Genomic DNA, 26,055 nt, shown 5'->3' with positions numbered 1-26,055 from the left:
GTTTCAGGGGTAAGTGTTTGAGCCCGCCATGTCTGTAATTAATTTTTAACCTTAAAATAAATTTTCATTAACAAGTTTGAAGTGACGACATATTCGAAATTTTACACTGCCTATTCTCTACTAGGTTTGGTTCATTTCGAAATGTTTCAATGACAGAGTATAGTCAATTGATCATGTTGTTGCGTATCTGAGATAATGCCTTTTTCGGAAAAACTTGGCGAAAAAAATTTGGGTGCGTGTTGGTCAAGGAAAATGTGCTAGCCGCGTCAAATGGAAATGGATAACCAAATATACAAATAAACCTCTCATTAGAATTATTTCCAGTTGGCATTTATCGTAAATAAATATGCATGTTTACAATTTAGTGACCTGAAATACAATGTATGCTAATGTGTTGTCCCTTAATTATTACAATTAAATGTGACTTCTGAAAAGAGTAATGTAGTTGTGTATTTTTATAAACTATTGACTGCTGCCATTTTGGATAGTTGTGTGTAGCCGATCATCAAAAGCAAGCAAAAAACCGGAAATGATTTTGCTCTAAACAGAATATTATTTACCTATTTCGGAATGTCTGGAAGTGGACAAAGAGCTTTTGCACAAAAATTAAATAAGTATGACAGACCATTCATTTACACACACATGTTTATGCATGTTTTTTATCCAGCTTTTAAACAATGACTAATAGATACCTAACCCATATATGGCATCTAGTCATTCTAAAATGCCGTCCAGGCTTTTTTTTAATGATGGTTAGCCTAGTCATTCTAAAATGCCGTCCAGGCTTTTTTTAGCCTGGACGGCATTTTAGAATGACTAATATGGCATCAGGCCTGCTGTTTATTATGTATAGCTTTTTTCACCTTATATATGTGCACAGGATCAGATGCCTATACATTATATATGGGTTCTTCTTACTCACAACCATCTAAAGCAGCAGGCACAGACCTCTTACCAACATGTATCATCAAGTTGCTGCAGAAGTGGCACCCACACTAAAAATCATCTTACAATACTGGCAAAGTCCTTACTGATCAGCAACAGGCTAATATAACAGCTGTTTATAAGAAAGGCAACAATACCAGCCCAGCTAATTATCAACCAGTTTCATTGACCTGTATATTATTTAAAACCACGGAGCATATTGTCTTGAGACAAATTATGAACCACCTAGATCACAAAAACATTTCAGTCAGTTTTCAACATGGATTTAGAGCCAAATATGCCTGCGAAATCCAGCTTCTAAATACATGGGTGAAAGTTTTCCGGCATATGCCGGATTTTCCGGTTTTTCCTGATCCAGAGGGGTTGTTTTTCCAAATCGTGTAAATCCGTTGAGATTTTCAGAGGGGGGTTAGGGGGAATGACCCAACTCCTCCTCCGAATTTCGATCATATTTTGCAGAGGTCAACAATAAGTTCGATTTCACAACCTCCATTTTTGCGATCCAGCAGGTGCCCACTTGAGCAAGTACGCGTTTATATTTCATTTACGGAGATAGCCGATCTTTTTGTTCGATTACGGCCAAACAGACTCGGTGTGCGATCCTCTTTCATCGGGAATCGCCAAATCTTAATTCCGGCAAACGAGGTCGAGGAAAACCCTATACGTCATTCGTGTGAAAGGATACTTTTGATTGGCTTACTCGATTTTGCCCTCCAATGAAATAGCGTGTCTTTTATCACTTAAGGACTGCACATAAAGATGGCCGACATTGTTATTATTAGCAACTGTCATTCGATGCAGACGATTGTTTATCAAACAAAATTGTTCTGCTAGCGGGTTATAATACGAAGGACTTAGAAAAGGCAGTAAAAAAAGTGGAGGTGGGAATGTTTGTCTGAGGTTGACAAAAACGGTGATAGATGGGGAAATCACTCTGCGGGGCGTAATCATTTGGCGATGAAATGATGTGTAAAAACCAATCATTTGGGAATCTTCCCTGCAGCTTCTCAAAACTGAAAAAGCAAAAAGGGTTGCAAAATTACACAGACTGGCCAAACAGACGGTGCTTAAAAGGAAATGAAAAAATGAAAATGGTAGCAACAGTCAGAATATAAATGGAAAAGAATCAAACTTGGTTGATTAATGGTGGTTAAAAGAGTGTTGACAAAAGCATCAGTTTGAAATATTATATGGTTTTTTTGGTCCAAATCTTAATTATTATAAATAAATGAAGAAATTCTACCTTATACATTTTTGTGACTGTTGATACATTTCATACCAAACGAATCAGTTTAGGCATAAAATTCATTAATGGTATCATTTTATTATATTAGTATTTTTTTCTTTTTAATAGTGTAGAAAATATTATTAAGCCATACATTAAAGTAATTTAGGTCAGGCTTCAATTTCATTTCATAGTCAATTTATACTCTGGAATGGCATTTTATTCCCTTAAAATTCTTAAATCTCAGGAGCTTCCGGGGGCCTCCGGCCCCCATGACCCCCTGCCAGGGCTTTGCCCTGGACCCACCGGGGGCCCTGCGGCCCCCAGGACCCCAGCAACATATTTCAGGTTTTTCAAAATTTACAACTTTCACCCATGTAAATACAGAAGATCTATCCAAATGACTGTTCTGATATTAAACGTTAAGCTTAAGTAATATGATACTCCTGCCTCAAGAGTTTAATTATACTGTTATACTGCTAGGCACACAGTTGTCTTGCTGCATTTTTGGTGTATATATGTAGTTGAATAAATGGAATAAAAAATTTAGTTGTATTTTCCATAAACACCAAACATTGAAACAATGCCTTGACCAGAGGCAGACCACAGACCTTCTAATACGGGACTTCAGTAAGGCCTTCGACACCGTGGCCTATCGCCATCTACTATACATGTGGTCCTTGATGGCTCTACCTCCACAGATTCACCAGTCCTCTCCAGAGTCCCTCAAGGAACGGTGCTAGGTCCCCTGATGTTTTTGCTATTTAAATCAACGACATTGCCTACAAGTTCTCACCAACAACTAGGATCAAGCTATTCACTGATGACTGTCTTTTGTAAAGAGCCCTGTGACAGCTCTTTTAGTTGTATCAACAACGTAAAAGACCAGATACAGCTCCAACAACATTTAGATTCACTTGTAGACTGGTCAAATACATGGTTAACGAAAATCAACGCATCAATGTGTCACCTCCTCAAAAATAGCAGAAAAGGAAACTACATCGATACGCAGTACTCCATCAGTATCCCCAGAGAGTTCTAAGTCATCAATACCTCTGGGTCAAATTAACATCAGATTTAACCTGGAAAACTCATATTGGCAACATCACAGCAAAAGGTAAAAGATACTCAACCTACTGAGGAGACATATTTATAACTGCAACCAAGAAACTTGTGAAGAAAAAGCATCAACTCTTTAGTTCGACCTCATCTTAAATACTCCTCTCCAGTCTGGGACCAATCCGTTAAGCGGGATATATTTAATCCCTTAATGGTCGCAACGCAAGGCGCCTGATTTGTCACTTGGAACTACTCGTAAAGCAGTAAATACACTTTCTCCTGTTGAAATACCGAACTATGCTACTCCAGCTCATTACCATGGTACTAGGAGACATAACAAAGCCTACATTGAACTCAGGGCCAACTACGAACAGTACAGAAACAGCTTCCTGTTCCGGACCATAAGAGTCTGGAACTCCCTTCCTCCAGACCTGGTGCCGATCACCTCTTTAGACGACTTTAGGGCAGCGCTGCAGACGTACACAGCCTAAGCAATACAGACTTTAAAATTGTTATAATTGTTAATATGCCTTACTGATCTAAGGCTTTTAATGCTTTTATGGCGTCACTTGCCTGCGATGCTCGTATGGCCTAGGCAGTAACGAAGTAAAAGTAGAAGGGTAAAGGATCAAAAAAATTATTTTTATCGAAATATAATTATATGAATAGTTTTCATAATATAAAACTGTTTTTAGAAGTGTTTTAGTCTTTATACATAGCTAATGCTACTGTTAGTCTAAGAAATTGTGTTTTCAATCAATAACCTAAATTTCTATATTCTCACTATATAAACACATACATATTTCTGGAGACCACCCTATGGGGTTGTGTTTAGAAAACAAGAGGAGTCAAGTCAATATCTCATAAGCTGTGTTCTACTTTTTAAAGGGGTTATGTGACTTATTTATGTTAAAATTACATCGGAAATAAGCTGTAAGCATTTTAAAAATTACATATTATCACCATTTTTCAGACAAGGAAATGCAGCAGAAGTGAGAAAGCAGATATCATCTACCATTTACAATGATTTACCTCGCAGTGTTAGTGGAGTGAATTTAACAGAGGTAGGCAAACAGACAATTTAATTGATCAGTTGCTCTAAAACCATTGGTAAGTTTTAGGGTTAATTATAAGTACCGGTACCAGTATTATAAAGTAGACAACCCTTAGAAATTTAATTAAACTTAAATGGCTTAAGATCATTATTTACAATACTACAAAAACATTTATTGCTATCTTTCAATCCCTTTACTCTGATTTTGAGACTATTCAGTAAATCTTGATTGAAAGGCTTACTTCAAATACGGTAAGATAAACTATAAGAATGGGTCTATTCCTGCAGCTGTCAGGCAGTGTTGACGTGTCAGAGCCCCCGGACTTTGAGGAGTTTGTAGTACAGAACCAGTCATTGGTTGACAGGGATCCCTACCGTGACCGCCTCCTCTACCCTGACGATGATGACATCGAGGTTCTCTCACTTCCCAAACGTTGCAGAACTGTCACACATATTGTGCCAGAAATCGGGTATATACTCTTATGAAGCCATACTGAAAAGAAGTTTGGATGTTCATTACTCCCAGAAACCAAAATTTCCAAATGCAGTCCTTAGGAATTAGGCAATATCCATTAGCTATCGTACATCTTTGTTAAAAACTTCCAAATTAAAGATTTAAATTTGAAATGTTTAGACTTCATATAACCTACTTATAAGTGAAAGTAAACAAAAAAAGTGTGCTAATGTATAAATAAAACAAATTTTGTTTTTTTTATTAAATAAGTCATGCTGTTTTGCTATATTTGAAAATTTATTTCACTTTAATTGCTACATTTTCAGGAGTGATGTTGACCCACATGTGTTTGACTGTGTCAGAAGATACACAGCAGATTACACCATAGTCAGCCGCAGGTAAATCGGACTATGAGACCATAGTTCAGTTTAAGTGGGAGTTTACCTTATTCCATTATGCCATCTCTAAAAACTTTCATATGTTTAATTTGTGTGAAATATTAGCACAAAGACATAAAAGAAGCGGGGGTATATGGCTTTGCACATGTTAAGTTGGCAGTAGACCAAACACAGTCTGAATGATCACTAGAGTATGCTTAGGCCTTAGGTCCTCACACTTGGTACAAAGGTTAGTCATGACCTGCAGAAGACCCCTATTGATTTTCAGATCAGCAGATCAAAATTTAGGGCCACACTGACATTGAAAGCTGTTTCTAATCAATATGAAGAGAATTTGGTGAAGTGGTTGGTCATGACCTTAAATTACCCCACAGACATTCAATGGGAAATGACTAATTGGCTGCCGTATGGGGGGCAAAGATGTTTTACAAATATCTCTTTATGCTCTATTAATGGCTGTCCGTCTGACAAGTCCCAATGGGGGGCATTTGTTAAGTGACTGTTACAGCTCTTGTAATAAAAGATCATTTTTTAATTTTAAACCTAATGCATATGTGTGTTTCAGATACCAACAGTACACAAATGGCAAGCATGTGACGGACCGGGAGTGCCTGGTACAGCAGGAGTATGAGGTGGACATGGATGACACCACTGACCAGGACAAGGTATGTGTATACTCACTGTGCTGTATAGCATGTGACAGACCGGGAGTGCCTGGTACTGCAGGATTATGAGGTAGACATGGATTACACCACTGACCAGGACAAGGTATGTGTATACTCACTGTGCTGTATAGCATGTGACTGACCGGGAGTGCCCGGTACAGCAGGAGTATGAGGTGGACATGGATGACACCACTGACCAGGACAAGGTATGTGTATACTCACTGTGCTGTATAGCATGTGACATACCGGGAGTGCCCGGTACAGCAGGAGTATGAGGTGGACATGGATGACACCACTGACCAGGACAAGGTATGTGTATACTCACTGTGCTGTATAGCATGTGACGGACCGGGAGTGCCTGGTACAGCAGGAGTATGAGGTGGACATGGATGACACCACTGACCAGGACAAGGTATGTGTATACTCACTGTGCTGTATAGCATGTGACATACCGGGAGTGCCCGGTACAGCAGGAGTATGAGGTGGACATGGATGACACCACTGACCAGGACAAGGTATGTGTATACTCACTGTGCTGTATAGCATGTGACGGACGGGGAGTGCCTGGTACAGCAGGATTATGAGGTAGACATGGATTACACCACTGACCAGGACAAGGTTTGTGTATACTCCCTGTGCTGTATAGCATGTGACAGACGGGGAGTGCCTGGTACAGCAGGAGTATGAGGTGGACATGGATGACACCACTGACCAGGACAAGGTTTGTGTATACTCACTGTGCTGTATAGCATGTGACGGACCGGGAGTGCCTGGTACTGCAGGAGTATGAGGTAGACATGGATTACACCACTGACCAGCACAAGGTATGTGTATACTCACTGTGGTGTATAGCATGGACAGAATGGGAGTGCCTGGTACTGCAGGATTATGAGGTAGACATGGATTACACCACTGACCAGGACAAGGTTTGTGTATACTCACTGTGCTGTATAGGATGTGACGGACAGGGAGTGCCTGGTACAGCAGGAGTATGAGGTGGACATGGATGACACCACTGACCAGGACAAGGTTTGTGTATACTCCCTGTGCTGTATAGCATGTGACAGACTGGGAGTGCCTGGTACAGCAGGAGTATGAGGTAGACATGGATGACACCACTGACCAGGACAAGGTTTGTGTATACTCACTGTGCTGTATAGGATGTGACGGACTGGGAGTGCCTGGTACAGCAGGAGTATGAGGTGGACATGGATTACACTACTGACCAGGACAAGGTTTGTGTATACTCACTGTGCTGTATAGCATGTGACGGACCGGGAGTGCCTGGTACAGCAGGATTATGAGGTAGACATGGATGACACCACTGACCAGGACAAGGTTTGTGTATACTCCCTGTGCTGTATAGCATGTGACAGACTGGGAGTGCCTGGTACAGCAGGAGTATGAGGTGGACATGGATGACACCACTGACCAGGACAAGGTTTGTGTATACTCACTGTGGTGTATAGCATGTGACAGACGGGGAGTGCCTGGTACAGCAGGAGTATGAGGTGGACGTGGATTACACCACTGACCAGGACAAGGTTTGTGTATACTCACTGTGCTGTATAGCATGTGACGGACTGGGAGTGCCTGGTACTGCAGGATTATAAGGTAGACATGGATGACACCACTGACCAGGACAAGGTATGTGTATACTCACTGTGGTGTATAGCATGTGACAGACCGGGAGTGCCTGGTACAGCAGAAGTATGAGGTAGACATGGATAACACTGCGAACCAGCACAAGGTGGTTTGTTCTTTGTGCATGTTTATAGGTTAAAGTTTACATCCAGGACACAAGTAAAATTAATGAATACTTCATACAGATATGAATAGGGGTGTGTGGGTGAAATGAATTAGATAAACATGGGCTAGAAATCACTATACATGGGCTAGAAATCACTAGAGGAAGAATTTTATGCTATAGTCATTGAGTATTCGGTTGCGCATCGACTTTATGACAGACAAGTTTCACCTGTACAGCTAGCTGCGATTAAAGTGCATTTACAGTCGCTTTACAGGTATAGGTGCATGTACAGGTGCTTGACAGATACAGGTGCTTTACAGGTACAGGTGCTTGACAGGTACAGGTGCATGAAAATGTGCTTAACAGGTACAGGTGCTTTACATGTACAAGTGATTGATAGGTACAGGTTCTTGACAGGTACAGGCGCTTGACAGGTACAGGTGCTACAGGTACAGTTGCTTGACTGGTACAAGTGCTTTACAGGTACAGGTGCACGTACAGGTGCTCGACAGGTACAGGTGCATGTACAGGTGCTTTACAGGTACAGGTGCATGTACAGGTGCTTTACAGGTACAGGTGCATGTACAGGTGCTTGACACATACAGGTGCATGTGCATGTATAGGTGCTTTACAGGTACAGGTGCACGTTCAGGTGCTTCACAGGTACATGTGCATGTATAGGTGCTTTACAGGTACAGGTGCTTTACAGGTACAGGAACAGGTGATTGACAGGTACAGGTGCATGTAAAGGTGCTTTACAGGTATAGGTGTGTTACAGGTACTGGTGCTTTACAGGTACAGGTGCTTTACAGATGCAGGTGCATCTACAGGTATTGTTAAGCAAGTACTTATCTCCTTTTTTCATATTAACTGGTTTCATGAAGTTCTTTTAAAGCTTCTTTTGTGAAAGGAAATAAGTTTTCATTTTAATTTAAAGTATATGCTCATTGTATATTTATTTTATACATCTGTAAGGACCCACCAAACAAGCGTCAGTCCATCCACATGAGTGAGACCCCACGTGGGAGTTGGGCCAGCAGCATATTTGACCTGAAGCAGTCGCAGGCCGATGCCCAGCTACCCAACCTGTTTGACCGTGTAACGCACGAGGAGGTGGACCGCAACAATGAGATACAGCGACAACAGAACCGCCAGGACACACTCTTCTCTTTGTATCCTCAACAGGAGGAGGTACTGTGTTGTACTTTTTAAATCTACCAAGCTTCAAAACAGCTAGCATTATAAGAAATCTTGTCAAATGATATCTTTGAGCCTTTACATAAAGTCGTATTTAAGCATGATGAAACTGATATGTATTTATGAGATGCCCATTGAAATTTCCAATATGCACTTTTCCTCAGGGCAATCCAGTCTTTTATATATGTCAATCAAGGTGGGTATCATCTACATTTACTTATTTGTTTCAGCTGGATTGTGAGACAGCTGAATGCTGGTATAATTTTCTATTTCTAATCTGTTTCCTGAGCAGTCAACAGTAACGGTTTTTTTTAAGGATATGTGACTATTTATTTCCAATCTTTCTCACTGTTTCCCTTTTTGTGCAGGAGGAGCAGATAGAGAAGCGTGCGTTTGTGATGGCCCCAACGGAGCACTTCGGGCATCGCATCATTGTCAAGTGTCTCCAACTCAAGTATGAAGCTCTTATGTTTCTATCTCAGTTTTGTATGTTTATATAATGCTTGATAAAAAGCACAGGTTATTTCACTAATTTTAGTATAATAACATGTTTCCAATTCTAAACAGAGTCATGTAAGTTTGTTACATGCAGTGAAAACCTTCTGGAGTTCTTGAATTTTATTACAGACTGGAGCTGGAAGTGGAGCCTATATTTGCCTCAATGGCCTTGTATGATGCGAAAGAGAGGAAAAAGGTAAAATGGTGTCTATTATTACACACTATATCATTGCTAAATTCCATTCCAGAAGTTCTGGCCCCAATTTCTCGAAACTTCTTAAGTCTCTTATAACCGGATTAAGCTAAGCTCACTATTTTTGTTTTTCAATAATTTGCATAATATGTAATTCTTAAAGAGTTACTTAAAAATATAGACTCTTAGATTGCAAAGCACAGGATTTTGTTATACAATTTAGTATGAATGCAGTAACTAGTAAGTGATTACTGAGGACAGATATACAATTGTGACTTCAGATATCAGAGAATTTTTACTTTGACATGAACTCTGATAGTATGCGTCGTATGGTGAGCATGCACTTGCCGTTCTCTGACCCGTCCACAACGAGCAAGGCCGCCATCTTCAGCATCACCTATCCATCCCCTGATGTCTTCCTGGTGGTTAAGGTAAGGCTGTGAACGTATTCCTGCCCTGAATTAGAACAGAAACAGATTTCAATAATCTTGATATTTATTTCTCCAGTCTACAGGATGTGTGAGTTTAACAATTGTAATGTTTGAATAGATCATTGGCTGGCATATTTGAGTGGTTGACCTTCAGAATTTACTACATATATTATGACAACAATTCTTTCTTATTGTTTTTCTCTTTCATTTTGGTATAGCTTTCTGTCATTACAATGTCATGTCAATGATATGTTTCAGCTGGAGAAGGTCCTACAACAAGGAGACATATCAGAGTGTGCCGATCCATACATTAAAGAAGAGAAGGTGAGTGCAAGGATTCCAAAATTGTGTACTAATTTAATCTTTTTGAAGCACAGTTGTTGTAACTAAACTTACTTTCAAATGCTGAAATATGGAAAATAAATTTCTTTTTCTGCTGAAATTGCTAGCATTAAAAAATATTCACAATTCATTTAATATTCTAAAATTCTAACTCAGATCAAATTAAATCCACTTATTCAGAACAAGGAGGAAAAGTATCGGTCCAATGCCGCCCAGTTCTGTGAGCGACTGGGCAAGTACCGAATGCCGTTTGCCTGGACAGCCATATACCTGATGAACATTGTAAACGGGGCTCACAGCCATGAGAGGGAAACCTCGGTCGACTCCATCCGGTCTGAGTCGGAAATGACCCGGGCAGCCAGTCTGGGTATGGAAAATGCTTCTTATGAAGGAATTTGAAAACTGATATATATATTATAAAAAAACATGTTGCATCCTTCAAAAATCTTTATTTATCATTTGGTATTTCCTTGAACAATGTATGTTAAAATACCACATGTCGATTTTTTCTGTTATATCAACTTTTTATGTAATCCCGTTTTTTTGGTAAAACAATACTGTTTATGTAAAAGAAAATTGAATCAAATTTTCTCTATATGGAAGTGATATTTCAGTGCGTACGGTCCAATTTCTGACATTCTTTTAATCTCTTATGTCAAAATGCAAGTCGGATGGAAATTAGCAATGATGATTTGCAGCACGTCACTAAATTGGCGTGAATGTCAAAATTATAAACTTTATAAAAGCGATAGTTTGGTGGAAATATTTTAAGTTGTATATTTATGAATTCAGATTTTTTGAATGTTTGTTATATCTTAGTATTTTTGTGCAGTCAACTTTGTCATAACGGGTTTTGACTGTACCTAAAGGAGTCCAGTTTAAAGTATTAATTTCATTAACTTATCTTGACAGTTTATTTATTGCTACCTTTATATTAAAACAATAAAATGTGTCAATCAGATCGAAGGAGTGGCTTGCCCCCTGGTCAGTATGACAGTTTCCGGAAGCGTCCAAAGGATGACATATTGGCAAGTCGAGCGTACAGCACGGAGCGTGGGAGGTCTGGGTATGAGAAGCGCCGTAGCTGGTCACCAGAAGACTATGGCAGCAATCTTGGCAACTTCCGGCCCGTCACCCTCACAGTCTCCAGCTTCTTCAAGCAGGTCAGGATTGGTTAAAGCTATTGGTGAAAACCTTCCCTTGTAAGACGGTTGTTTTGTAACTATTCCAAAGGCATGTACTTACTTATGAATTGTTCTTGAAAAATGATCATCTTCCATGTGTGTTTTTCTGCAGGAAGGAGACAAGTTAAGTGATGAGGACCTGTATAAGTACCTGATTGACATCAAACGACCATCCAACGTCCTCAAGAGGGTCAAATGTATCCCAGGTACAAAAACAACATTAAATTAAATATAGCTTTAATGTCAAGTTTTCAAACTCATGATGCCTATTTGATTATTGTACTGAGACTTAGAGAACTATCAAGGCTTAACCACCTGCCATGCCCATCCATATGAAATATGATGAAGTCTGTATTATCTAGGTCTGAAGCTGGATATCTCTGTATTTGCGGAGGAGACATGGCAGGTATTGACCACAAACCTGTGGCTGGTGGAGCCCTATATGCATTCTCTGTTATTGTCTATTATACAGGAAGCCTGAAGCTTGATATCTCCCCCTGCCCTGAGGAGCCCCGCCAAGTATTGACCTCTGACCTGTGGAAGGTGGAGCCGTATCCGGAGGACCGCAACAAGCCAATAAAGGAAGTGCTGGAGTTCCCCACACATGAGGTCTTCTCCATGGCTACCACCTACAGGTATTATGGCTGCCTTATATGTACAGAACAGGCAGTGCAGGGATTTGTTAGAATTAATGGCTACTTCTTTTCTGATGTTAATGCTGGTTATTTTGTGTGCTCAGCGTGACTTAAATGTTTGATATCAGTTTTAATACCTGAAATTATTTGTTTGCCAATGATAAATAATGGCCAGTTGATGCTCTTTTCATATTTCCAATATTTTATTTCTGTGTTTAAGATTCATTTACACTGAGTTCTCATCTTTATTTCTGGAGTAGAACATTGAAATGGGAATATATGGTTTTCATTCTTTAAAGTTGTACTTAAGTTTAACTTAACAGTATCAATCTTGAGCCCTTTGACTTTTCTTCAGGAACCTGCTATATGTGTGCCCAAGTAGCCTGAACTTTGCCAACCGGCAGGGTTCTGCCCGGAACATTGCGGTCAAGGTGCAGCTGATGTGTGGAGAGGATGAGGGCTGTGCCATTCCTGTAAGTTAAAACCATTGTGTCTGTAGTTTTGTTTGATAAATGCAGTTGCATGAGCAGTGGTGAAGCAAAGCTGACACAAGGGATTGCTTTGTCTGGCAGCAGCATCCATGTCACTGTGGAGTCTTCTACATTGGTCATGGTCAGTAGATGATCCGTATCAATTTTGGGTTCTCTCCCAACACATGACTGATCTGATTTGCTGAATTCTAGATTGTAGATCATATGATACAATAATATTCCATGGAGAGTAGAATTGTTTCTGATAATGATCATGACTTGTTAATTTTGTATTCTGTTTTGTTTTCAGGCCATATTTGGGAAGTCCAGTTGCCCAGAGATGTCAAAGGAGGCCTATACATCTGTTACTTATCATAACAAGTAAGTTTATGATTTGGCATGGTTGTCATTGTGTTTTTGCCAGTGACATACAATAATTTGTTTCAAGGCGTATGCAGTCATAAATTTCAGCTGATGCCATACAGTTGTGTATATTTTATACTTAAACCTAGTAAAGACTACTGTTGTATCCTCTGTTCATTACCCCACTAACCCCTTCTTTCCCCAGGTCGCCGGACTTCTACGAGGAGGTGAAGATTCGGCTGCCTGGCTCCATCACAGAGGCACACCACATACTGTTCACATTCTACCATATTAGCTGCCAGGCAAAAAAGGGAGAACCCACACCTGTAGAGACTCCCGTGGGATATGCGGTAAGGGCTATTACAAGTAATTTATCATTTTCCTTCTCTATCTGATTGTTGATGATGTTCTTCAACATAAGCTGCCAGGCAAAGAAGTGCAAACCAACACTGGTAGCACTGGTAGAGACACTGGTTGGATGTGAAGTAAGCGCATTGGCTCATATAACCAATATGAAAGGAAAGAGCTGTCAAACTCATTGTTCATCATGCTGTTAATTTTGATTGCATGACTTGTACAATGAGCTTTTTAAAGCAATACCTACAAGTTCATTATAATAATGATTATTGTGTGGACGTGGTTGAATAAACTTGATTAAAAAATGAGAATTTTTCAAAGATATTGGAACATAATTCTAGTGAAATTTTCTTGAGCAACTGCTCCTGTTCTATTTTGTAAGGAAAGGAAAGAAATGATGTGAGATTAAGACACTTTCATAGAATTCTTGCAAGATGTAGACATGTGACCAAGTTGCCTGAATGTCTTGGAAACAGCGGTGGGAAACTACATGTAGGAACTTTTCCTTACGCAAATAATTATAATAAATTTGATTGAAAAAGTAATTGCTTATATTGCATGAAAGGGTGTGACAGCCATATGCCCTGTTCTTTTTCTTTCAAAGAAATTTATCTGGCAGCTTATTTTGTTCAACTGTTGATGACTCATGCTGTCTTTGATGTTTGTGTATATTGTTTCCAGTGGCTGCCTCTGTTGAAGGAAGGGAGACTGAATATGGGAGACATGTACCTGCCTGTTTCCGTGGAGAGACTCCCACAAAACTACTCAATGCTCTTTCCAGATGTAAGAAATCATCCTAGCTGTCCTCCTTTCTATTTCAACAATGAATGTTATGTCATCTAGGATCTCAATTGTACAAGTAATAATTTTGTTCTATCAAGTCTTATATTTGATATAACACACGGAAAGATCTGTGCAAGAAAATTAATTCTTAAGCATGCTAGCAGTATGTCCTCACATTAAGTGTACTATTTTACATTTGTAATTAGATCCACACCCTTCCTGGTATGAAGTGGGTTGATAACCATAAGGGAGTGTTCCATGTCCAGCTACAAGCTGTCTCCACTATACACACACAGGTAAACTTGTCCCAAACTATCCCCTTTCGCATCTAGCCTTCTCTTCACCAGGCATAAATCATAAATACATCCCATGTGGATATAGATAAGCATAAAACTGACATTAGAAATGTGAAATGTTTAAGCTTTTTTGATTGCTTGTGACTTATTGCAGTTTCAGTTAATGCCCTTGTAAATAAATCCAAACTCTTTGAGTATTCCACTGTTTCCTGTGTCAGGATGAGAGGCTAGACCGGTTCCTGTCACTCTGTCGAATGGCCCAGGAGCAGAAGCTGCCTGCCCGCAAGTCTGAGGCCCAGTTTGAGAGTGAGCTGAAGCAATCCCTAGCTCAGCTGATCCATGCCAGGGGAGAGAACCTTGTACAGTTCCTCTCGCTCATCCTTGACAAGCTCATCCTCCTCATGATCAGACCTCCAATCATCAGCGGTCAGATTGGTAACAAGGGGTTACAAGTTAAATCACATCACGTTTGTACTCTCATGAAAGTTTTGAAGGTTAATGCAAACTTTCCAGACCAATAATTTTGGATTGGTAATGGATTAAATCAGATAGCAGGTACTTAGAAAACTAGTGGCTAAATCCATCCAACTTCAATCACATAAATTTCTCTCATGGTTCATATTACACATTTAAGTTGGTGTTTTGCCTGTATTTTCTATCCCTCATCTTTTATCTAATATCTTACTCTATAACCTCTTTATACAGTGAACACGGGCCAGCCAGCGTTTGATGCGATGGCCCAGATTGTTCAGAAGGTTCAGGACATGTTGGAGGACAAGAATGACAGTAATGGTCGCAACTCTGTCCTTGCTGCGTATATACAATACTCCTGTACCCTCCCTCATCCAGGACCTGGTCTAGGTAAGTTACTGAAGAGTTATATATACAGCATGTATAATTCTCTTTAAGTTTAATAAAAGAACAGTACTCAAAAGTATAACTATTAGACTGCTAGTCTGCCAAGCCTGGTTTTATTTATTTCCTACCTTTGGTAGTAAAATAGAAGTTGCAACAACTTTCTGATAGCATAAGCAATAACTTATGTGGCTATGATTAAATGCTGAAGCATGTAAAAATGTATTACTATAGATAATGTGAAATGTTATTCAAGCAGATGAGAGCTGACCAATTCTTTTCCATTTTGCAGCTAGTCAGATGTCGGTGGGTAGCGGATACAACACTATGGGTCGCCCGTCCACCCTGCCTATAGGAACAGGCGGCTACCAGCGCTCCACCAGCAACCCAGACCTCACCACCCCCACCACTCCAGAGGCGGAAATGGCTGGCTTCTTCAGTTAGTAATCACTGCTAGAAAGCAATAACAATGTTGATGCAGATTTCAGAACATTTTTGTGGTTGTTAATGCAATAAAATATAAAGCATACAGAAAGGTACCATAAAGCAGAAGTGTATATAATTTATGGATCAGTCTATTGAACCACATGCTGATTCAATGATTCTGGTATTTAAGTTTCACGGCTCCCAAGGTCATAATGTTGTCACCTCCAAGGTCATGGGCACCCCCAAGGTCATGGGCAACCCCAAGGTCATGGGCAACCCCAAGGTCATGGGCAAGCTGTTCGTTTTGATAACACTGTGTTGTGTATGTTTGCAGGCAACAGGACAGGCAGTATGAGGACAGATGACTTCCCTTATGCTGTGGGGCGCCCCAGGAATAAAAAGGTGATTCATCATCAAATCCTGTTAGAATTTGTGTCAGAAAGTGTTTTATAATACAGGGATGTACATAAAGTGCTATTGGAAATATTATTTGTAGTTGTATAAATGATCCTTGATATACTTTACATTGCCAAAATAGATTTCCTACAAAGCTTTCTAACTTATTTCATCAATAAAGGTCACCTCAATATACATGTAAATTATCTTCAATTTCTTCCTAATCATCCTTACATATTGTCTGTATCCAGCTGGTGCATGAGGAGTTTGCCCTACAGTGGGTGGTGCTGAGTGGAACAACACGGGAGACGGCCCTAGCTAACGCCTGGTTCTTCTTCGAAATCATGGTCAGTGGTATAACAGCAGATGTTTTTATGTAGTAAGGTGCTATTTGAAAGCCTCTTTGCAACAATTTGTTTAGATTCAGTTGACCTATACAATTTTTGTTCTTAGAAGATGGCATAGAATTTTGAAAATACAAAGATGAAACTTGTATGCATAATATATTGGAATATGTAACTGTTACTGAGATTACTCTAATGAACTTTTGCACTATGTAAGTTAACTTCTGTAATACAGATAAAGAGCATGGCTGAGCACCTGTCTAAGACTGACAGTCTGTGTGCCCCACGGCAGATGAGGTTCCCATCCCACTTCATAGATGATGTACAGTCCCTCGTATACATGCTTATCAAGGACATTGTAGAAAGATATGTCAAGGTAAGTAGCTCTTGTTGAGGGCTGATATTATTTAAATGTAAAAGGCTGATATTGGTTGAAGAACAGTAATAATTATAATGATTGTATTACATACATGTTGGAATTCTGCAGTTAATGCAATGGTCAGAAGATACTATATACATAAAATGTAAAGATAAACATTTTTTTTAACCTGCTGCACCTTTTCTTGCGCAGGTATTAGTTGCTTTTTAAAACTGCAAAAATGAATCGGTATATGTCTAATCTGAATTTCTATCATTTTTAGGACCCTCCAATGATTCGGAGCCTGAACACGAGCCTGGCCTTTTTCCTGCAGGATCTGCTCTCCTACATGGACCGTGGATTCGTCTTTCAGCTAATCAAACACTTCACACTCGAGGTCACATTTCTCATTCGTATTTGTAGAAGCCTAATCATATGCTGCTTTTTAAGTTTATACCATTGGATTGTTATATTTTCAAAATGTTTACTGTTCAATTTAGCATACATTGGGAAGTGTTATTGTTTTTAACCAGGTTTTCACGTCGTTGTTCTGGCGGGCGGCCGGGCAGCGTCAAACTCACATTTGAAACTGAATAACTTGAGTAAGGGTTGACATATCTTGACCAAACTTGGTTGATAGGAAGAGTTTATGGAGACCTTTCATGGGATTGCATTTGGGGTCCCTAGGGTTAAGGTCAAGGTCACTGTTACTAAAAATAGAAAGGATGACATATGTTGACTTAACTTGGTCTATAGGAAGAGTTTATGGAGACCTTTCATGGGATTGCGTTTGGGGTCCCTAGATTCAAGGTCACTGTTACTAAAAATAAAAAATGGTTGAAACTGAATAACTTAAGTTAGGGTTGATACATCCTTACACAACTTGGTATAATGGAAGAGTTAATGAATACCTTTCAATGGATTGCATTTGGGGTCCCTAGGGTCAAGGTCAGTGTTACTAAAAATAGAAAAACAGACACAGGCTGAAGTTCTTCTGTCAATTATTAAAAACCTGATTTCGTCGTATTGCGGCGTTTCTTGTTTTAATCTTAAATTACCTCAAAATTAGGATTTTGCAAACTTTGTTTAAGATGTTGATACCTAATAAGATTTTATAAATGGGTGTATTCAGCTGAGTTATGTACCATGTAGGTCAACCTGAAGATCAAGTCACTGACAGATGCCACCAGTCTGCGTCTGCTTCACCTGGACTTCCTGCGTATAGTTTGTGCTCACGAGCACTTCTTCACGCTGAACCTGCCATTTGGAACACCTCTGACTCCATCCACTAACAGCAGTAGCCCGACCCCAAGCATAGCGAGCATTACGTCCCAGGATTCCCAGTCTTCGTACACCTCAACCAGCACAATCACGAACAAGGGCGTGTTTTACGAGCTGACCCCTGAGTTTCAGTCACAACACTATCTGGTCGGCCTCGTTCTGAAAGACCTTGCATTGGCTCTTGATACCAAGTAGGACTTAGGAGCACTTAATTCACTTATATTTCAAATGTTGCAGTAAAGCCATAGCTACAACATAGCTTGTTGTGACTTTATATACGATTGAAAAACAGCTACTAATTTTGCAAATGGATGCCTTTATTGTTTTATTTATCTGCTTACCTCCAAAAAAAAAATAACTGTACAAATTTTGTTATCCTTGTAAGTCATTTTGAGTACAAATACTGTGTATATTTTCCAGTAATCCCACACTGCACCACAAGTCAATCAACGTAGTTCAGTACTTGCTCCACAACCACGATGTAGACGTCCGCTACACTGACCTGGAGATGAAGGCTCGCCTAGCTGCCCTCTACCTGCCCCTCATAGGCATTGTCATCAAGGGTAGGTGTTTTTCCACATGGAAATGGTGCTTTGGCTACTTAATATGTATTGGTGATGTCTGAAAATTCAATGTGTAAACTTTTAACTTCTTCTTTTCTACTGTCCAGCTCTGCCACAGCTGTATGACCCTAACACTGAGGGACGTTACCGTAACGACGAAGAAATGGACACCATTAACCAGCGTGTTGCCATGGCCATCGCTGGACAGAACATGTTTGGTCGCTTCTCAGACAGCCATAATAGTCACAGTGACATCAGTGCAAAGGTAGGCAGTGGGTTGAGAAGGCAGACAGTGCTTGTTGCAAATTGAAGAATTTGTTTTCATTTTTTCTTATGCTACCTTAAAGAATGAACCCCACAAGTTTTTACTGAATGTTTACATTGAAAATACTGGAATGAATGGCCATGCACAGATCCTCAAACAGTTTTAACCTGTTGATTTGTTTCAGATCCGTAAATGTCAGTTAAATGCTGAAGACAGTCGTAACCTGCTGATTTGTTTCACCTGGGTGTTGAAGAATGTGGACAAGTCTGTTCTGCGGACGTGGTGGACAGACATGCCCATCAACCGCCTCAACTGTATCCTGGAGATCATCTATTATGCCGTCTCCAACTTTGAGTATAGGGTAGGTCCTGGTGTCGGCATACAATGTTTCAGAGACTACAGAATATTTTTCAACTTGAAGACAATTTATGGCAATATACACTTTCCAGAAAATTTCAGTTGATTATCCGTTATTTGACAATTTTGTTGTAGTTTAACAAATAGTTTTCCAGAAAAATATAACTAGTTTCAAAGACTAAAGTGACAAACTTAAATGTTAAAGTTAAATTGTAAACTTTTGTCTCTTGCATGCTGAACATGTTTATATTTTGCAGTAGAAATTTAACTGTCATGTTTTTTGTTCTTGATTCTGTTTGGCATGCATTTTGATTGTTAAAATTTGCACGAAACAAAATTGTTTGCTCACTATTGACATAAAAAAAACATATAATAACTTTGAGGTGGTTTTACCTTAACATTTAAAACTTTGATTTCCTGCAGTAAATGACTGTTTATACATTATTTTGCATCCAAACATTTTAACTGCTTGTTCAATGTGACTTTGTAGTTGCTAGTATTAGTCATATAACTACATGTAATTTTAATGTGCTAGTAGAGTTAAAACAGAACCGTTATATCCACATTCCAAATGCATTCATTATTATGCACATGCTTAATATTGGAGTTTGGATATTGAAACTCTGCTATCACATATGGATTATAGTATATACAAGTAGTTCTTGACATTATGCTATTTTTTAATATTGAACAGCAATCATTCAAGAACTAAAAATTAAAAAAAAAGATTTTGCAATATTTGCCAATATTATAGGCAAAGTTAATTTGAAATCTTGTGCAACCTTTGCAGGAAGGTTTTATCCCACCCTGAAAATGGAGGATTCCAGAATCGATTGCTGTTCAATGTCCTGTTTTCTCTTTTATTTACAAACACACTATATACAGTTGTTTTGCTATCTTAGATATATATATAACAAGATTAGTTGGAGTTTGAGCATTCCAGTTCTGTTTTCAAAGTCCTCAGTTTTCCATGGCTTGCATTTACAGAGTGGTGGAGAGTGTATTAACAAACAAATTAACTATACATTGTGCAGACTGATTCAGAAAGAGATCCTTAGGATTTGTTCACCAAAAGGTTCAAGTGACACTCTTATTCAGAACCAATATTTATGAACATGTATAACAAACATACGTTTTGAGTGATAAACCTTAACTACTCACTAAATAATGCATTTATGGAAAATATTAATTATTGATAACAAGATTGTAACCTTTAATTAATAGCTGAAAATGCCAAAATATTAAATGATTGGTGAATGCTAAAAGATTTACTGTGATCTACTTTCAAGTTAAACTCGGTATCCTTCATTAAGAACCATTGTTTTCAACATTTATTCATCCTATTGGTATATTAAAATCATTGTATTAATTGTTGTAAATCTTATTTGGGAGTAAGAGTGCATCTTTAAGTTCTGTTTTTAAATATAACAAACATATAATACAATGTGCAGAATATTTCAATAAAGAGCTCTTAAATTTTGGTTTACTGTCTGTTCAAGTTTTTTCTTAATAAGAGTATAGACATTGTGGTGGAATAATTTTGGCTAATCCTTTCTTACTTTGGCTTATCCCTACTTACTTTCTTTTTAAGCTTGAGTTAATTTAATTATCACACTTTATTACATATTCCCCATATAATTCTCAATTAATTAAGAATAATGAGAGATGTGAATCATTTCCCGCCTATCCAGTGTAGTGGTACGATGTCAACCTTATTTGCGGTTGTTAAGCAATCTATTTTAAGTTTGCCTGGTTAGCTCAGTCAGGAAGGTCGACAATGTTTCTCAGCTAGGCTCTACAGCACTGGGTTGTTGGGTCTGAGTCCTGGTCGGGGCATGTCTAAAAATGGTTTTACTAATGTTCAAATATGTAGATACAACTGTAGCCCTCAGTCTATTTATATACATTAATTAAATAACCAGAATAGTTACCTTTTTCTTTTTACCAAGATTCACACTGATTTTATTACTCAAGATTAATATGATAACCAGCTTGTCCACAAACATACACATGCAAACGTGCAGTATAAATGATACACAAAATTATTAAACATTACCACATACCGGTAGTTGCCATACTTTAAAAATTGTTCTTGCACTGGCACAAAAGCTTTTAACCAGGGTTTTTATATACCCAAGCATGATGTATGCTTTCAGTGATCAAATAGTGACAGGTTCAAGAATGTAGAACATACACAATATAGTACATTTAAGGCAATGCATGGTGTTTCAATTTTACATTTGACTGTGTGTTTACAACAGCAGTGCATGAATGCGTTGGTGTTCAATAACAAACTAATGCCTGTTCTTAATTCTATGTCAGTATAAAAATACAGCGATGTAGGTTAGGTAATAACCATCACCCATTCTCATAACCATCAAACACCACTCATTGTGAAATAAGCCTAAGAAACCAGGCATTTTCTGTTGGAACTTCAGGCCAAGTGGACTAAACCAAACTTGGCACTAATGTCGAGAATGACTGAGTCCCAGGAGACTTTAGAAGACTGGAAAGAAAGTCCGACTAGCACTTTGTCACGTCTTAAAAGTGCAAGCCTTCCAAAGTCTCTCTCTAAGAGTGACCTCTGGGAGGGATTCCAAAGGAAATCTCAGGACTTTCTAAAGGGAAGTGGAATGCTCAGTCGAACCAACAGTAAAGATGAATCATCCAATCAGCAGGTACTTCAAGCTCAGCAGCATTTTGCATGCTTGCATTTGATTGGTTGAAATTTGTTCACTTTCATTATTTCAATATTTCAGGCACTTTCCTTGTTAATAATGCATATTTTATGTGATTTTTTCTATTTTCTCTCTCTGGCGCATTTTCTGCCTCTTGTTGTTGACATACTTCCCTGTTTTGAGATCTTTCTGTTCTGTTTTTATACTACTACTGTCCTCCTGTTTGTCAAAATAAGTAAATGAGACCAAATGATATAACAGATATGCTGATATATTTAAGTAAAACAAGCATAGCTGAATCAGCTGTCTCAATATTTGTGTAAAGATTCCCAGATCACATGAGTTTCCATGAAACTCTCAGAGTATTCAAGATTGGACAAGTTAACAACGATCCAGTTAACAACATTGTTAACTTAAATATCGGCCCATTGTCAAAAGCAGTCAAATTTGATGTAATATTTTGGAGTCCAGAGGCTGTATTTAAACTATGAAAATTAGCAGGAACATGTTCTAAATAATGAATGCATATTAATATTTTGATGAAAAGTAGAGCGGATTTGAACTAAGTTGTATTTTTTTACTACGATGCTTTTTCAATACAGCCTCAGGTCTGTCAAAAGAAAAAAAGATTTTACCTTGTTTTCTCCAAACCACAATTGGCGAGTTGTTCACTTCCAAAACTGTTTACATCACACTACACTATCCCAGAATACGCCCCATCTTTCCCATAGGGTAAGAAGAGCATGGCCCAGTTTTCCCAACAGACTATGAAGAAGAGTGTGGACATGAAGACTCGTCTGGAGGAGGCAATGTTGGGCGGGGCCAACGCCCGCGCTGAAATGATGCGCCGCAGACAGAGTGCAAACATGAGCTCAGTTACCAGTCTGTCTGGTAAGTATCTCACAGTGACTTCATAACAAGTATTGTTAGTGATAATATTGTATTTTACTTGGACATGATAGGTCTTTTCAATATATTTTATTATCCCCCGCCGAATCAAAGTTTTCGGGAGCGGGATATTGTTTTTGGCGTTGTCCATCCGTCCGTCATTCCGTGCTTCCAGAACCATATCTTGGTAGGCATTGATCAGAAAATGTTCAAACTTGGTCAGAATGTTCCCCTTGGGGATCAAATCTCGACCACTTGTAAAAGTATGTCACTTGGGGTCAAAAACTAGGTCACTAGGTCAAATCTTAGAAAAATCTTTGGAACAAATTACAGGCATTATACATTGTCAAATATTCATGAAACTTTATCAAAATGTTTTCCTTGATGAACTCTTGGACGTATATAAAACTGTGTCACAAAATCGAAAATTAGATTACTAGGTCAAATCTTAGAAAAATCTTGTCAGGAACCATATCATGGTAATGATTGGTCAAATTATGTTTAAACTTGGTCAGGATGTACCCCTTGATGAAATATGGACCGCTTGTAAAAGTGGGTCACATGGGGTCAAAAACTAGGTCACAAGCTCAAATCTTAGAAAAATATTTGGAACACATTAGAGGCATTATGTTTGGTCTAATATTCATGAAACATGATCAGAATTTTTTCCTTGATGAACTCTTTGACATGTTTAAAACTGGGTCACATGTGATAAAAAATTAGAAAACTGGGTCACATGTGATAAAAATTAGGTCACTAGGTCAAATCTTACAAAAATCTTGTCCATAACCATTTCATGGTAGTGATTGGTTGGATTATGTTCATACATGTATGACTGAACACATATAATAAATATATATATTTTATGATGATTTACTTCCATCAACTGCCATTATAATCAATTATGATAGGTTATAATCAATGATCACCAACATGAATTTTCTATATTGAGCTTGCAAATAACACACAGTGAACATGATCAACAGGTACCTTAAAATGTCATTTTCCACTATTTACTGTTATCACTTCAGACATATCTGAACTTTCACTTTGAAATCGTTCAAATTCATAAAAACTATTACAAATGTTACTCTATATACTATTATACAACACTTTTATTTCAAAAAATTCCAAACACACTCAAACTTAATCCAACGTTCATAACGGTCCATTTCTCTGTAGCCATATTACATGTTAATATAGGAGTATTCAACCTACTTTTCATTTCCAGTCTATAAACTTTGCCTAATCAGGCGGGGGATATCACTTCAACGAATTTGCTTGTTTGTCTTTACTTAGAACATGTTATTGTGAATATTTGAACTAAACATTATAATTTTGCATTCTATTCATATTACCGACACAATATTAAGCTTCATGCCAGAATGATGTACTCTCCCCATCTGTGCCCCCAGGTGACCGTACGCCTCCCAGTATGAGCCCCATGAATACAATGGACAGTAGCAGTAAGCTGAGGTGGCGCAAGGAACAGTGCCAGTGGAGGCATTCACATGATCCGTTTGAAAAGTATGTGAATTACTTCCAAGTTCCAACTATGACAGGCATTGTAAGAATGCTACATTTGCTTTTGCTTTGCATTCAATTGAAATTAGGAGAGGATCAGTCTTCAGATTAACGTTGATTTTGAAGACAACTTTATTACTCATCTCAGCAGTTCAATCACCATATGATAACTCTGAAAGTGATTTCAAAATACTTGTATACTGGAGACATTTTCTTTTAGAAATATCTCATTTAGTGGTCAGGATAAGTCCTGAAATCAGAATTAAGAGTGTCTGCTCGGATTTCACATTAAAATGTACCTTAAAATGAATATATTACATTGACTTTAATAACAATTTTAAAAGGGATCTAAGCTTCTTTACCCTGCCCAGGGCATGAATCCTGTAACTAATACATACCCACCTGCTTTTCATGATTTTAGCTGTTTAAACCCCTGTAGATTCTGTTTGAAGTGTGTTACAAAGCAAAAAAGATAACTAGGCTTATTATAAATATGCCTGTTGCTTGACATCAGCAGCAACAATGTCCCACTTGTTTGATGACTTTGATAAGTTGTCCACAGGTTATCTTTAGGCTTTTTGACACATCAAATGGATTTGATTGGTTAGTAGTTAGTAATTGGTTAAAATTTAATTGAATTGTGTATAGTTATTTAGCTGCTTGTTATTGTATCAGATATTGAAACACAACAAATCTTGTGAACCCGTTTATCTGCGTGGAATACTTTTTCATGCATGAACTGTTCCGCATTTCAGCCCTAAGCCACGAGATGTGGAGGCTGATGCCCACATTGAGGGGAACCTGGCAGCTGAGGTCAGCATGGTCGCCCTTGACACACTTGAGCTTATCATACAGGTATATTGCCTTACGGATTTTTCATTTTGGTCATGTTTCATTAGTTATGATATGGTTAAACCAGCATCTGATCGAAATCATTAAATTTAGGTAAGTTTAGGCTAAATACATGCTTCAGTTCTATATCCAGTTATTTCTTTGGAAACAAAAAGTGCTGTCCACATTTTATTGAAAATACATAATACCAGTTTCTATGTCCAGATCGCCCAGAGTTCTGAGGCGATGCAGCCCCTGTTGAGCAGTGCTTTGAGGGTCCTACTGCACTGTCTCCGCCTCAACCAGAGCTGTTTTGTCCTCCAACACATGTTCAGCTCACAGAGGTCACTCGTCACAAAGGTAAAGTGCCTCCATGGACCTTTTTTTGAAGCATGTCTTAAACATGAAATACAGAAAGATGAAGAGGGGATGTCAATGAAGTCATATTATATTATTTCAGTTTTATTTAAATGTTCATCATTAATGTTTTAAGATGGTGGTCAATATCAAATAAATTTGTATTTGAATTCAGGAAAAAGAGCTTTGAGATTTAAAAACAAATTCAGATATAATGAGTTTGTCACTAATTTGCATGACTTGAAAGTTTGGAACTATCACAATAGTTAAGGAGATTAAGGCAATGTTAAGATATTTTCCTTGTAATACTCTAAATGATTTCCATCTATGTTAGTTTCTGGACCTGTTGTTTGAGGAGGAGACAGAGCAGTGTGCTGACCTGTGTCTACGCCTTCTGCGTCACTGCAGTTCCTGTATTGGCAACACCCGTGCGCAGGCCTCCGCCTCGCTTTACATGCTTATGAGGCAAAACTTTGAACTTGGAAATGTACGGGATTTTTAGTGCCATATTTCTAATTAATATTTATTTATTAGAAGGAATCACTTCAGAGATTTTTTTTAATCTTCTGTTAAAGGGGAAAACATCATGAAAAGCCTTTCATTTTGTAATCTTTTGTAATCTGTGTATTTCTC

General features: G+C 38.4%; 1 protein-coding gene across 7 annotated transcripts in view; it reads left to right on the top strand.

Annotated features, from left to right (window-relative positions):
• The first annotated feature begins 498 nt into the window (after nucleotides 1-498).
• Nucleotides 499-26,055, top strand: part of LOC128213570 (dedicator of cytokinesis protein 7-like) — a 33,883-nt gene continuing 8,326 nt past the window's right edge. The window contains exons 1-36 of one of the 7 annotated variants that reach the window (XM_052919429.1): nucleotides 499-614; nucleotides 4,203-4,293; nucleotides 4,572-4,753; nucleotides 5,064-5,135; nucleotides 5,701-5,800; nucleotides 8,526-8,741; nucleotides 9,116-9,201; nucleotides 9,375-9,441; nucleotides 9,720-9,869; nucleotides 10,128-10,193; nucleotides 10,392-10,578; nucleotides 11,172-11,374; nucleotides 11,508-11,601; nucleotides 11,868-12,030; nucleotides 12,386-12,503; nucleotides 12,811-12,881; nucleotides 13,069-13,213; nucleotides 13,902-14,003; nucleotides 14,210-14,299; nucleotides 14,518-14,725; nucleotides 15,005-15,160; nucleotides 15,447-15,593; nucleotides 15,915-15,982; nucleotides 16,228-16,323; nucleotides 16,556-16,696; nucleotides 16,962-17,075; nucleotides 17,831-18,150; nucleotides 18,380-18,522; nucleotides 18,630-18,787; nucleotides 18,972-19,148; nucleotides 21,583-21,822; nucleotides 22,554-22,713; nucleotides 24,126-24,237; nucleotides 24,990-25,089; nucleotides 25,291-25,425; nucleotides 25,757-25,909. In XM_052919429.1, coding sequence (XP_052775389.1) covers nucleotides 571-614; nucleotides 4,203-4,293; nucleotides 4,572-4,753; nucleotides 5,064-5,135; nucleotides 5,701-5,800; nucleotides 8,526-8,741; nucleotides 9,116-9,201; nucleotides 9,375-9,441; nucleotides 9,720-9,869; nucleotides 10,128-10,193; nucleotides 10,392-10,578; nucleotides 11,172-11,374; nucleotides 11,508-11,601; nucleotides 11,868-12,030; nucleotides 12,386-12,503; nucleotides 12,811-12,881; nucleotides 13,069-13,213; nucleotides 13,902-14,003; nucleotides 14,210-14,299; nucleotides 14,518-14,725; nucleotides 15,005-15,160; nucleotides 15,447-15,593; nucleotides 15,915-15,982; nucleotides 16,228-16,323; nucleotides 16,556-16,696; nucleotides 16,962-17,075; nucleotides 17,831-18,150; nucleotides 18,380-18,522; nucleotides 18,630-18,787; nucleotides 18,972-19,148; nucleotides 21,583-21,822; nucleotides 22,554-22,713; nucleotides 24,126-24,237; nucleotides 24,990-25,089; nucleotides 25,291-25,425; nucleotides 25,757-25,909 — 4,875 coding nt within the window. In that variant the 5' untranslated portion in view covers nucleotides 499-570. Of the gene's footprint in view, nucleotides 615-4,202; nucleotides 4,294-4,571; nucleotides 4,754-5,063; nucleotides 5,136-5,700; nucleotides 5,801-6,141; nucleotides 6,213-7,186; nucleotides 7,242-7,423; nucleotides 7,448-8,525; nucleotides 8,742-9,113; nucleotides 9,202-9,374; nucleotides 9,442-9,719; nucleotides 9,870-10,127; nucleotides 10,194-10,391; nucleotides 10,579-11,171; nucleotides 11,375-11,507; nucleotides 11,602-11,867; nucleotides 12,031-12,385; nucleotides 12,504-12,810; nucleotides 12,882-13,068; nucleotides 13,214-13,901; nucleotides 14,004-14,209; nucleotides 14,300-14,517; nucleotides 14,735-15,004; nucleotides 15,161-15,446; nucleotides 15,594-15,914; nucleotides 15,983-16,227; nucleotides 16,324-16,555; nucleotides 16,697-16,961; nucleotides 17,076-17,830; nucleotides 18,151-18,379; nucleotides 18,523-18,629; nucleotides 18,788-18,971; nucleotides 19,149-21,582; nucleotides 21,823-22,553; nucleotides 22,714-24,125; nucleotides 24,238-24,989; nucleotides 25,090-25,290; nucleotides 25,426-25,756; nucleotides 25,910-26,055 lie in introns of those variants that run through there. The other 6 variants (XM_052919428.1, XM_052919430.1, XM_052919432.1 and 3 more) reach the window with 6 other exon arrangements.

Source organism: Mya arenaria, chromosome 13, assembly GCF_026914265.1.
Source record: "Mya arenaria isolate MELC-2E11 chromosome 13, ASM2691426v1".
NCBI classification, from domain to species: Eukaryota; Metazoa; Mollusca; class Bivalvia; order Myida; family Myidae; genus Mya; species Mya arenaria.
This window is presented reverse-complemented; position numbering and strand designations above follow the sequence as displayed.